Genomic DNA, 12,482 nt, shown 5'->3' on the forward strand with positions numbered 1-12,482 from the left:
GAGAAAAACAACAACAACAACCCCATATATACTTTTATTTCTTTTTAAATGTGGTTTTTGGTGTGACAACTTGAAAACTGACTCGATAGTTGTATTTCTCGTGATAATTACTATTTAGTTTGAGGGAGGAATAAAATGAATAAAAGTACATGGTGATCGCGGAATTCTTTTATCCCTTTGGTTTCTACTGTTTCTCGATATATATATATATATATATATGCTCATGCTGTTATGGTTCGGGTGTAGATATCTGTCGGCGTTCTTTTTTTGCTCCGGGGTTCACTCTTTCTTCCAAAATTTTCGTAGTATACTTCCTGCCAGTAGTGTTTCGTCTCTGGGCTTCCTGTAGTTTCGTTGGTGTGTTCTGATGTTGGTCGTTGCAGAGGATAGGTGGACAAAATGTGGCCTCCATTGGCCTGCAGAGCATATGAGTAGGATGATGTATATGGTGTAAGTGCTGGTTTCGCGCGTGCCGCTGTAGCTGACCGCATAGAAATAGATGGTTGTGAATTGGAAGAAACGCGAGACTTCAGCTTCTGGTATATAGTAGTCTCAAGTACCTCACCTGTTTCGCGTTTTGTATTTCCAGTTTCTCCGGTAGGGTGTTTATTATTATTATTATTATTATTAATATTATGGTCCTGCGAAGATTCAACCTCCACTGCTCCTGAAACTGCAGGCGATATAGAGCTCTCATCTGTGTGATGGTTTACAGCTAGCAGGACGTCTCCTCTTACTTCCTCTACCAATTTATTGTTATTACTATTATTGGGTTCGACATTACCATTTAAAGTAAATACGCCCAGAATAGATGTATCGCTATGCTCCTTTTCTCCACCTATTGACTCCTTCACCTTGAGCTCTGGTACGGTTATAGTTTCTAGTGTAGTGGGCTCCAACAACGGAGAGTGCCTATTGCTGTTGCTTTTATTACTTCCCCCCTCGGTAGTATCGCTCTTATCCATTTGTTGTTCTGAGGGTTTCATAAAAGCAGCGAAATGGTCATAATTTGCTTCAAAAACCCCATCCTCATGAATATTGTGTCTCTTCTTTTTTTCACCTATCCCGTTATGCTTCCTCACCTTTTTTTCATTTCCATCTTTTCTCCGCTCCTCGCTCGTGCCTTTTTTGCGCTTCCTTTTATGTTCATCCTTATTCTTGCGTTTCAAAGGATCCTCCGGGGTTGTGTTTATAGTACCAGAAAGAACAGAACTACTGGTATTATCGGCATTAATAGTATTAGTATTAGTAGGATGAGGAAGACGCTATTTTCATTCACCACTCTGCTTCTGTACGTAATACTTCTTACCGCTTCGCACGTCTGTCTTCTCTTTCCACACATGTGCGGAGTCGACGAGGGTAAATCCACTCTCCACGAAATAGATACAACTGTCACATTCTTTTTGTTGGTAGTGTTCCGTCATATAAATATACTTGTGTATCTGTTTATATATATATATATATATATACACCTATGGCTGAATGTAGGACGGGTAGGACAATACCACCAGCACGAGAATATCAGATAGAAAAAAACAAAACTAAACCAACGATACAATGTTGCGTCTATAAAGTAATAGGATTCTGTTGAAAGAAGGCAGAAAGAAAAAGGGAAAAGGAAGAAAAATGCAACCAAGCGTCAATAAAACACCACATATGAGAAAGAAAGAAAAAAAGGGGGAATAACAAAGCAACCCTCACATTTTCTACTCTCTTTTTCATAATACATGGGGAGAAAGTGAAACAAAGTGAAAAGCAAAAAAACAAAACAAAACAAAAAAAAAAAACGTCTCTCATTATTTCCTTACTCGGATGACTACCTCTGTAACAAATAAAAGAAAAAACAAAATCAGAAAAGATGTTCCTTTATCATCGTACCTCTATGAAGCAAAAACCGAGGCAACTCGTGACAACAATGAAGAACAGAAGAATAACAAAAAGATGAAATATGCATTGTATGGTCTCGTCAATAGAAGCAAGATTCAAGAAAACATATAAGGAGGAATTCAGTAGGGATTGAACTAGCAAAATGAAACGAAAAAAAAAGAAACAAGAGAAACACACAAACACATAAAGAACTAAACAAAACAGCAACAACAACAACAAAAAAAAAAACGCGCAATGAAATAAATACGAAGAATGAATATTCAAAGGGAATTAGTGAATTTACAAAATAAAATATTTCCTTATTCCTTATTTCCTCGTGTTTCGAATCTAGGCAAAAACTGTTTTGTATATACGTTTCATATACAAGAGACTCAATCGAACGTCATCCGTATAGTATGACGTCCGTACTTGCAACTCACTACAACTACCTCCACTGATATTGTTATTATTATTATTATTATTATTATTATTATTGGCGGTGATAGACGCGCGTGATGATGATGCTGCTGCTGGTAAAGCACTATTACTACCATGCGTAGTTTCACCCCTGTCCGCCTCATCTTCATCCACCTCACCCATATGAGATGTAAAGGAATGCCATCTTTTCGGCCCCTTACCAAATGCCAGAGAAGCCTCACTTCTACCGCTACTGTTACGATAGTAGTAGTTGTTGTTGTTGCCGTTGCTGGCATTATTCATATTATTATGATTGTCCCCATTGCCTGTGGACACGGTGGAGAACTCTGCCGCCTTTGTGGCGCGGTTAAGTTTATCACTGAAGGCTTTCGTCACAACATGCAACAGCGGTTCCAGTGCAGCAGCCGCATGCACATGTCGCCACGCCGCCCGCAGTGAAGGAAACAGCCGTCGACTGCCACTCCCGCGGCGGTGAGCGGCAGCATTATTATTATTATTGTTATGATGATGACGTGATGCACTTCCCTTTTCCGCCTCCCGCAGTTCCTGTTCGTGGCGGCGCAGCCACACCAGCAGGCGGTACTCCAGCGCCCCATTGAAGTCCTCAATGGCGTGCAGCACGAGACACCAGCAGCGGGCCCGACACTCCGATCGGGCCTCCTCCACCAGAGACAACCAATCTTCTACCCAATCCAATCTCATTGGTTGTTGTTGTTGTTGTTGTTGTTGTTTTTCTTCTTCCTGTTCCTCCCGCACTCGAGCGCACACTGCCCGTTGGTGTGAGAGGAGCATGGAGAGGGTTTGCACAATGCGCTGCTGCTGCCGCTGGCTGGGGGGCGCTATACTTTGCACACTTTGTCGCACCAACAGCGTCACTTGGGCGACGGGCCCCGACCACACGGTGTTTTTTCCGCTGAGAAAAAGATACGCGGCGAGATCTTCAGAAGGCCATTTGTGCGTTGCTGCCACCCCGGACTCATCGAACGGTCTAAACGCCACATCCTCCGCCATGGAAACATCAGCAGCAACGGCTGTTGTATTTGTATTGGTATTCGCATCCCTGAGTACATCCGCGGCGGAGGGCGGCATGACTGTGGTGTTTGAGGAGGAGCGCTGATGACGCCGCACCGCACGGTCAATTTCCTCAAATGGTTCAATAAGCACTCGGAATGCCAATTCCATGAAATCCACAGCGGTAGGAGGAGTGTTATTATTATTATTATTATTATTATTATTATTATTATGCTGCGATGATAACAAGGAGGAGAGTCCCTCTTCCACGGCGGCGAGGGCCACCTCCACAATATGTGCGGCACGCAGCAGAAAAAGAATATCACGACGCTGCGTAAAGAAGATGAGACCCCAAAAGTCATGTGGCAGGGCATCCACATCGCAACCAACGGTGGCAATTTTGTCCCGAGCAACAGGTGAGAGAACTCCATTGGAAAGAATACGATGTGCACTGGAAAGTATATCACCACGGCAAATATCCTCACGTAAAGATTGAATATGAAGACTGTATTGAATGTTACGTGGGTCACCAACACCACTAAAAGGTTCGCTTTCATTATTAGACCCTAGCACACTGCTACTGTTATGATGATATCCATTTACATTTGCATCTGATGCCTCAACCGATTTTCCAGCACGTACATCCTCCTCATCCCCCGTTTTATGTGACATTTTCCTATCATGAAGAGGCTTATTATGACTGTTCCTCTTGCTGTTGTTGTTGTTACTATTTTTGCTGTTACTGCTACTATTTCCAGTGTAATGCAGTTCCTGTTGCTCCTTTTCAAAGGCGGATAAAGCCTTCGTCATCCCTCGTGCAGCCAAATGCTTGCGTATCGCTGCTATTATATTCGCATCTCGACATGTGCAGCGATCGCCTTCCTCGTCCTCTGCTAATAATTCTGCAGCCTTCTGTTGATAGGCACGCACCAAGTCCTCTGCGATACCCTCACAATACTTGTCAAGATCAAACACAAAGTACCCAGCCGCCGTAGTTCTTGTTTCCTGTTTAGTAGAGATAGAGTCAGCAGTGCCAGTGTTTACCGTTATAGGGCGTGGAATAGACGCCGTTCTTCCAAGTGGTTGAAATACCACACGTAAAATAACTGCGGGAACAAGTCGAAAAACCCCTACTGCGGGGTAATAACCCTGTTTAGGCATTCGTCGATTTAATGCCCCCACAAAACTGAGGAGCGCCCCATTGTATGTGAATCGCAGTGTGCCATCCATGAGATTAACAATACATCCAACTGTATCTCCTGCTGAAATTCCCTTCACGCGGCGTTCCTCTTGGGTTGTTTTTCTCCCCGCGTTATTGTTACCGCTGTCGCCCCCGCCGTTATTATTATTATTATTATTATTATTATTATCACTACTACTATTGTGTCTTTGACGTGTGTCGGCTGGAAAACGAACAGGTTCCCCTTCGGCTTTACCGTTCATATACACCATACGTTGGGCGGTGAATAATCCAATACTGCACGACTCCTCACCGGGCAGGGAGTGTGCAGGTAATGACTCCCGACACAAACCAATAACCAATTCAGGTTCTCCAACACTTACACTGTCATTATTATTATTATTATTATTATTATTATTATTATTATTGCGATCACTATTTCCGCCTCTTCGTGTTCCCGCTGTGGTGGGAGCCACTGTGTGCACACCCACTTCAAAGTAAAACACGCCACTGTGCCGGTGAATAGGCACATCACTTTTAAGATGAATACGCTCGCCGGAATCCCGCCGTGTGGAAGGAGACGCACTTCCACCAGCGAGTGCAGTGGGTGAGAGAAAGTGCAGTAAACTTATGCCCGGACTGCCGGTTTCCTGCACAAAGTAATTCGCATCTTGTTCGTCATTTCCGTTTGCCACAATGCGGCGCGGTGTGGGAAAGTTCCATCCAGAGTAAAACATCAGATGGAAGTAATTGAAAGGTGCCTTTCTTTTTTTTTTTCACAGGAATAGTGTACTTTTTTTTTATTCCTTTTTTTTTGATTTCTACTAATAGTAATACTACTATTACTTTTACTACTGCTGCTGCTCGTGTAAACACACTGATGCGAGGATAAGAATAAAAAAAGAAAAAAAAAGACATTTTCTTGAGTATAAAGTTCATATATCATATGTGAGATTTTTAAAGAGTCTCATTTCTTTTCTGAAAACATGAATATATAGGATTTTCAACGGAGCTGTAGAGATACACGGAACAATATGTGCCTCATATAAGCAGATAGTAAAAGGCAAAAAAAAAAAACAGAAAGGTGTTGGAAGATGTAAAGAGGGACACAAACATAAATAAGAATAGAAAAAAAAAAGAGGAGAAACAAAACAATCAGGAAAAAAAAGGCATCAAAAAAAAATTCAACAGAAATCAACGTACTCTCTCTATTTATTTCCCCTTTCTCCAAGCAACTATACATATATATATATATGTTTAAGAGAGAGAGAGAGAGAGAAAGGGAGAGAAGGGGATAATAAAAATAAAAAAAGAGGTAGGGATGCGTAGTGGGGGAGAAAACAGGCGCTGATAAGAAAGACAGCATCAACAACAGACACAGTCCACATTAGTCTTACACACTCACAAACACAAACAGAAAAAAACACAGAGAAAAGAGGCAACAAGAGGTAAATCAAAAAAAAAAAAAAATAAAATAAAAGAAGGACATTCATCGAGTGGAGAGAGAAATGGGGAATTTGTTACCGTGTACACACCAGTTTCTCAGCTATGCTCAAATAATGCAAAAAAAAAGAAAAGAAAACAAGTGCGATACAACAGAAATCCCCAAAGTGCAAGACCCAGAAACACACACAAAAAAAAAAAAAAAAAAACAAATCGAAAAAAAAAAAACCACAAAAGAAATATATGGTCATTCCTACCTCCCTTTCTCTCTCTCTCTCTCTTTGATCTTGCTTGTTTACCCTTAGACGGTTTGCTTTACCTTCCTCTTCTTCACCATAAGCCCAGAACCCCTCATGGACACAATGAGTGAAAGAAAAGAAAACGTAAAAAAACAAACAAAGAAACAAGAACGAACACCTTATGAAGTCATATATGCCATTCACACAATAGATACATTAACAAAAAAGGAAAATGAGTACCTTTTTTTGGGGAAGAAGGGAGGAAAGGTTTGCCAGCATATCACACATATATTTGTACAAATATATATATGTATATGCATATCAACAGAAGAAGGTACAACAAATTGAACAACAATAGCAGCAAAAAAGAAAAAAAAAGAGGGATAATATGCACACACCTCTATTCCTGATGCACATAAATACACACATATGTACATGTGCTATTAGAAGAAGAGAAAAGAAAGAAATCTGTGACATTGTCAGTCAATAGATACAACAGTAAGGGGTACGACCGTGTATCTCGACCCACCTTCTCACCTTTCTTTCCACACTTCAATCAGAATTCTTCTTCAAATGTCCACAGTCAAGAAATGGTTTCATGAACTGAAGGAAAGAAGCACCATATTATGACATGTCCACAACAGAATGACACAATACAAGAATTGATTGGGACAAAAAAAAAAAAAAACACACACACATATAACTAAATGCTACAAATACCACACAATGATTAGTTTCCACACTTTCTCCATACGACAACCTCTCACCAGTCTAAGAAAAATCCATGTTAAGAAGAAAGAGCTATCCTCAAGGTCTTTACACTGGAATATATATATTTAATTACCCCTTTCTATTCTTACACCTCCCTAATTCCGTCATTTAGTACGGTCGGGTAAGATGACGAATATGAAACAAAGAGTTCAAGCGTGACCTGATTGTTTTTTTTTTTTTTGGGTGGTAAATGATCAACAATAAAAAAGAGAACCTCATGCCAGGTGAAATCTTCTATTATAAACCAAAAAATGAAACAATGAACCACTATTCCCAGAGATAAGTTTTCTTTATTCATACAAGATTACACCAAAGGTGTAAATAAAAAAGGAAAAAAATGAGAAAAAAAATGAAAAAAAAAAATGCTTTTTCTTTCTTCCTCCCTCAAACCCCCTTGCAAATTTCCTCGGTTAGGAAAGGATATCTTTTCTTTTCCACTGTTTCCCCTTTACATGGTTATACTTCTTTCTTCAATTCCAATGGGCATTATTACATACTAGCCACCAAACGAAATGTGAGGGTGAAGAACAGGGGTAAACAAGAACAACAAGGAAAGGGAAATAAGAATGCCTTGTACCTTAAGCAAAACTCCTTTTTACTTTCTGCTTTAAATTTCAGTACCTGGAATAATATCGAACGTAGTACTCTTCTTTTCAATCCGATTAAACCAACGGAAGATAAAGTTGTTTTTTTCTTTCTTTTTTCCGCTCATGTATTTTTAAACGATCATTACACACACAACTCTCTACAGTTGCTCAGATAAACTAGGGGTGGGTTTATCTGTTACTATTTCATTTGGATACATTTAATACATACGAACTCATACACAGCAAAATGTATATATATATATATATATACTTGTTGATGTATTTTTGTTCTTCTTTTCTTCCTGATATGTTTTTTTTTTCTTTGAAATGACCCATTTCTCATTGGAAAGAATGAATGGGGATATTATTACCTTTGAGCAGACCCCAATCATTCAGACATTCTCAAGATGACCCACATAGCCACACACATACATAAAAAAAAAGAGGGAGGAGGAGGAGGAGGAGGAGAAAGAAAGAGAGAAAGGAAAAAACAAAACAAAAACAAAGAATGTCCCACTACACCGCAAGTTTTGATTTGCAACCTGTCTGAGTGCGAGTTCCAATGTTGGTTCTGCGTGCCTCAGCTATTTCTTCTCTAGGGGCGACTACTATGTTAGTCACACCATTGTTGAGAGTAACATAATTGCGGGCATTACCATCGTTCCCACTTATATGTTTTTTCGAAGTTGTATTGTTTGGACTAGACAGACCTTGTCTTCCGCCCGCTCCATCGCAGGCCTCTTGCGACTCTCCTCTAGGATCAATTCGCGCTGCTTCACCATCAGCCGAATCTACGGTACTCCTTAGAGTATTGGGGGCTTCATTATTCCTCATATTGGGGCAATTGCTATTGTTGTTGTTGTTGTTGTTGATATGACTACTATTAATATTGTTATAATTGAGGGTTTGGTTGCGGTTGTTGTTGCTATTAATATGGTTATCAGTTGTTGATTTCTGGTGATTTTGCGTCCCTGGGATTGTCTGGGAAAAAGGCCCATTCCTTACCACTGTTCGTGGATCTATGCCTCCATGTTGCGTTGGCAGTGATCGAAAGTGTGGAGTATTCGCTGGTTGCAGCACCCGTGCATATTCACCAAACTCCTCCGGTGAAAGAAATACATCAAACTGTAATTGTTTGACGAACACTCCCTCCAGTAGGTTTACCGTTACCGTATCTAGACCAAACACATTAGCAAAGTGACGGTTATTGATACTCCGGAGTTCAACCACCTTGGAGGCAACACGAAGAGAGGTTAGGAACAGTCGTAATACATTGCGTTCTGTAATAATAAGAGCTGGATGTCGTAGACATAAGCGATCCAGGTATATAATAGCGGCAAGAAGAGAGGAAGGTGAAATAAACGTGTACTCCACTGCACGATGGACAAAATCCTGAAATGCTAATTGTGGATGGGTTCCCTGTTGCTGAAATACAGCAAACGCACTATCTACTGTGTGCTGTTGCTGTAGTAGTAGTTGTTGATTCTGTTCCACCACCTCTCGTAGGGCATTCACAATAGATGGTACGATTTGAGCAAACTCCGGGGCATACTTCTCACGTAGAATTTCAATCTCTCCTGGTGGTTTACCAGGACGTACGTTAGAACTTCCCATATGCAGTGGGCGCTCACACGGTGACATGGTGAAGGGCAAGCGTTTATGGCGTGGTGCCAATGCCAAATTACGGTAGTTTTCACCAAGTCGATTAATTGGAAAATGCAGCGCATCCAGAAAGAAGGTGCGTTTATCCGGTGTGTATCGCTGTGTTGGAAATAGATACGAGGTTGGACGTGGTTCCCTCCCAAACTTTGCCGTTAGGGATGCAAATATCACCTCCGGCTCAAAGTCCAGTGTCTCATTCATTCCTTCCCCCGCCACATTCTGCAGACACGCCAATATCGCCTTATCACTGAGGGAATACTTCTTGCGATACGCGAGGAGGCGGTAGCGTGAGGGGACCGCACCGCACTCCGGCCCCACCTCCACGGCAGCGCGGCGGAGTAATTCCTCTTCTCGTCCGGCGTACTCGCGGAGTAAAGTTTCTGTTTTCTGCGCCCACTCCGCTGAGACCGGGGCACTACTGTAAAGTGTGAGAAGTGCCTGCAGTCGTCGGGTGTAGTGATCGGGATCGGCGGCGAGGAGCAGTCGGCGGTACACCTCCGCCTCACTTGCCCCATCCGCCAGCAATTTATCCACATCCACCTCCTCTACCGTATTGCTATTGCTATTTATATTCACATTGGTATCGGTATTACTGGGGAGACGTGTGGAAAGGCGTTGCTTGTCCCGCTCTAGACGTTCTCGCACCACCGCCGCCTCATCGCTGCCGCACACCGCGACGGAACAGACAATTCCACCAACGCCGAGTCCCACCACACGTGTGACGGACTTGCGGCGGTGCACTTCCTCCGCGGCAACAGAGAAATAACCCACACCCTCACCCACACTGTGTATACCGGGATTTCCCGTCACCCACCGCGCAAATGACGAGCCAATGCGTCGCTGCCGAATACCGACGAGAACATCCAACAACGTTGTTAATCCCCGTGGACACGGGTACTGCAGTAATATACGATTCCGGCCCCCGCCTGTGCCACTACTGCTGCTGTTGTTAGTACTGTCAAAGTCATCGTCACTCTCTTCTGGCGGTAGCCGACCGCGGAACCTTGGCGATCCTGGAATAACCGCCGTCCCGTTGGGGGAAGTGACGCTCTCGAGATCGAGAACGAAGCGGCCGTTTTTGAAGAGAACCGCCGATGATGAGAACGGCACCACCCGCTCTTCTAGCGGAATGCACGTCACACGGCGTTCACGGTGGTCGTACTTGAGAATAGGCCGCATGACAATCTCCAATTGCTCCCGTCGTGGGTCCAACTGCTGCATCTCACGTGGGAGATCGTAGAGGGCGTGAATGGTGAGTAGTGACTGGGCGACGGGAATATCACCGCCCTGCTGCGATGGATCACTGCGGCTCATGCTAACACCATCCACTGCACTGGCATTCATACTGGCCATGACTGCTAACACCACTATGGTTCTATCTATCTATATATATATATATATATATATATATATATATATATACACGTATATATAGTTATATAGATAGATATAGATATGTAGTAAGGAAAGATAATATGTGTGCAACTATCAAGCTGTCTTAAAAGAGACAAAAGAAAAGGGGGAAAGCAAAAGAAAAAAAGTAGAAGAATATGTACACAGAGAGAAAATCAAAGAAAAAAAAAGGAAACAATGCCTTTGAAACCAACCCGTATTGAATTACGGGGCAAGAAGTAAGGGTATCATTTTTTTTTTCTTTTGCTATCCTACAAATCTTTTTCATAACTAATCCTTTTCTTTTTCCCTTCACAAACAAAAAAATCCGATGGTTTATATTTATTATTATTATTATTATTATTATTATTAATATATATATATTCTTTGATGCACACGAATGTTGACTTCTTTGTTTTCTCCCTTCCCAGACAAGCATTTCGACGAATTTAAAAAACTTTTACTTCATTTTTGATCCCACAACTCGGTGCACTATACACAGGAGACAAAAGAATGAAAGACAAGGTAAAGGTCAAACACACTCTGTTTATATTTCCAGAGATAAGCAACACACCATATTATATTATACCATATAATATTATGCATACTATAATACAATATAACCTCCACTCACATCTTCCACTTTATTCAATACTACTACTACTACTACTAATACTAATAATAATAATAATACCAATGGCAGCAGATGCATGAAAGTAATAAATAAAGTTTGGTTAGATAGAGGTAGAATGATTAAAATAATAGTATCAGTATTCTACGTCAACCGACACTGCTCAACACACAAGAACAGTGAAAAGAATTACAAAGGGGGGAATAGACAAAAAAATGAGGAGGGAATGAGAACACAATTGAATAACAATATCACGCACAAAAAAAAAAAAAGAATGGAAGAAAAACATAGTTATTGAAACACCAAAATAAAAATGCCTAATAACATAAAAGAAAAAAGAAAAGAATGAGATCGAAGCAGTTTTCCCTCTACTGAGGTATTTTGTTCCCCTCACAAATGAATGAGGGGTGCATCTGTCTTATTTCACCGGTTTCTATTTAAGCAAAAAAAAGGAGTTTTAAAGGGAAAGAGGAGAAATAAACATAACGAAACACAAAACAAGAAAAAGGTAAATTAATAGACACAATTAAGTGCAAAAAAAAAAGGAAAAGGGAAAAAAAGAAAACCGAGGCGCTGGATTAAAGAAGCAAAAGGGGAAAACGAAAAGCAAAAAAAAAGAACATACAAAATAACGCAGATACATTAAAGAACGAAGTGCCATGATACCCAAGGCATGAAAAACAACAACAAAAAGAAAAACTAATGCGGATTCTACAGAGGAACTTAAGCACTGCGAGGGCAGTGACATATTTCCCCCCACCGCGAAGGGAAAACGAAAAAAAAAAAAAACACAATGGAAAAGCACATGACGGGATACGAGTAAAGAATGAAAAAACAAAAAAGAAAAACAAGAACATTAAGGTAACCGTAAGAGTAAAAGCAAAAAAAAAAACAACAACAACTTACGGGAGAAAAAACAACAACAACCAAAAAACATGTGTCAGTATTATTATTTATATATTGACACTCCATCGTGCATGTATAGCAATGAAAACAATAATATACACACAAAAGGACAGAAGAACACAAATACACACGCACTGTGAAACAAACAAAAAAAACAACAACTAAAAAAAAAAAGAAAAAAAAAACTCATTCCCTTCCTTCATCCTCAAAGCAGATAAAGTTGGAATACATGAAGGTTATTCTATAATGGTTGCGGGAGTTCTTTAATTCCCTCACTCACACACAATTCCACCTATCATGTCCATTCCTCCTGCGATCACACCACAGATATTCTTTTATTTCTCTCCTGTCTTTGT

General features: G+C 40.9%; 3 protein-coding genes across 3 annotated transcripts; all 3 read right to left on the reverse strand.

Annotated features, from left to right (window-relative positions):
• Window positions 1-221: 221 nt before the first annotated feature.
• On the reverse strand, window positions 222-1,424 carry LSM04_005260 (uncharacterized protein; the record flags this gene model as incomplete). Its single annotated transcript, XM_067338118.1, has 2 exons — window positions 222-1,265; window positions 1,341-1,424. The coding sequence occupies 2 exons, from the start codon at window positions 1,422-1,424 to the stop codon at window positions 222-224; spliced, it is 1,128 nt and encodes a 375-aa protein (XP_067190787.1).
• A 790-nt stretch (window positions 1,425-2,214) lies between these two features.
• LSM04_003280 (SPRY domain) lies at window positions 2,215-5,232 on the reverse strand (the record flags this gene model as incomplete). The annotated part of the gene is made up of 1 exon (XM_067338119.1): window positions 2,215-5,232. One exon carries the CDS (start codon window positions 5,230-5,232, stop codon window positions 2,215-2,217), a length of 3,018 nt encoding a protein of 1,005 aa, XP_067190714.1.
• A 2,819-nt stretch (window positions 5,233-8,051) lies between these two features.
• Window positions 8,052-10,550, reverse strand: LSM04_009658 (Cyclin PHO80-like; the record flags this gene model as incomplete). Its single annotated transcript, XM_067338120.1, has 1 exon — window positions 8,052-10,550. The coding sequence occupies one exon, from the start codon at window positions 10,548-10,550 to the stop codon at window positions 8,052-8,054; it is 2,499 nt and encodes an 832-aa protein (XP_067190918.1).
• Window positions 10,551-12,482: the final 1,932 nt, after the last annotated feature.

The sequence above is a fragment of the Trypanosoma melophagium genome (genome assembly GCF_022059095.1).
Source record: "Trypanosoma melophagium isolate St. Kilda chromosome Unknown ctg26segment0, whole genome shotgun sequence".
NCBI lineage: Eukaryota > Euglenozoa > Kinetoplastea > Trypanosomatida > Trypanosomatidae > Trypanosoma > Trypanosoma melophagium.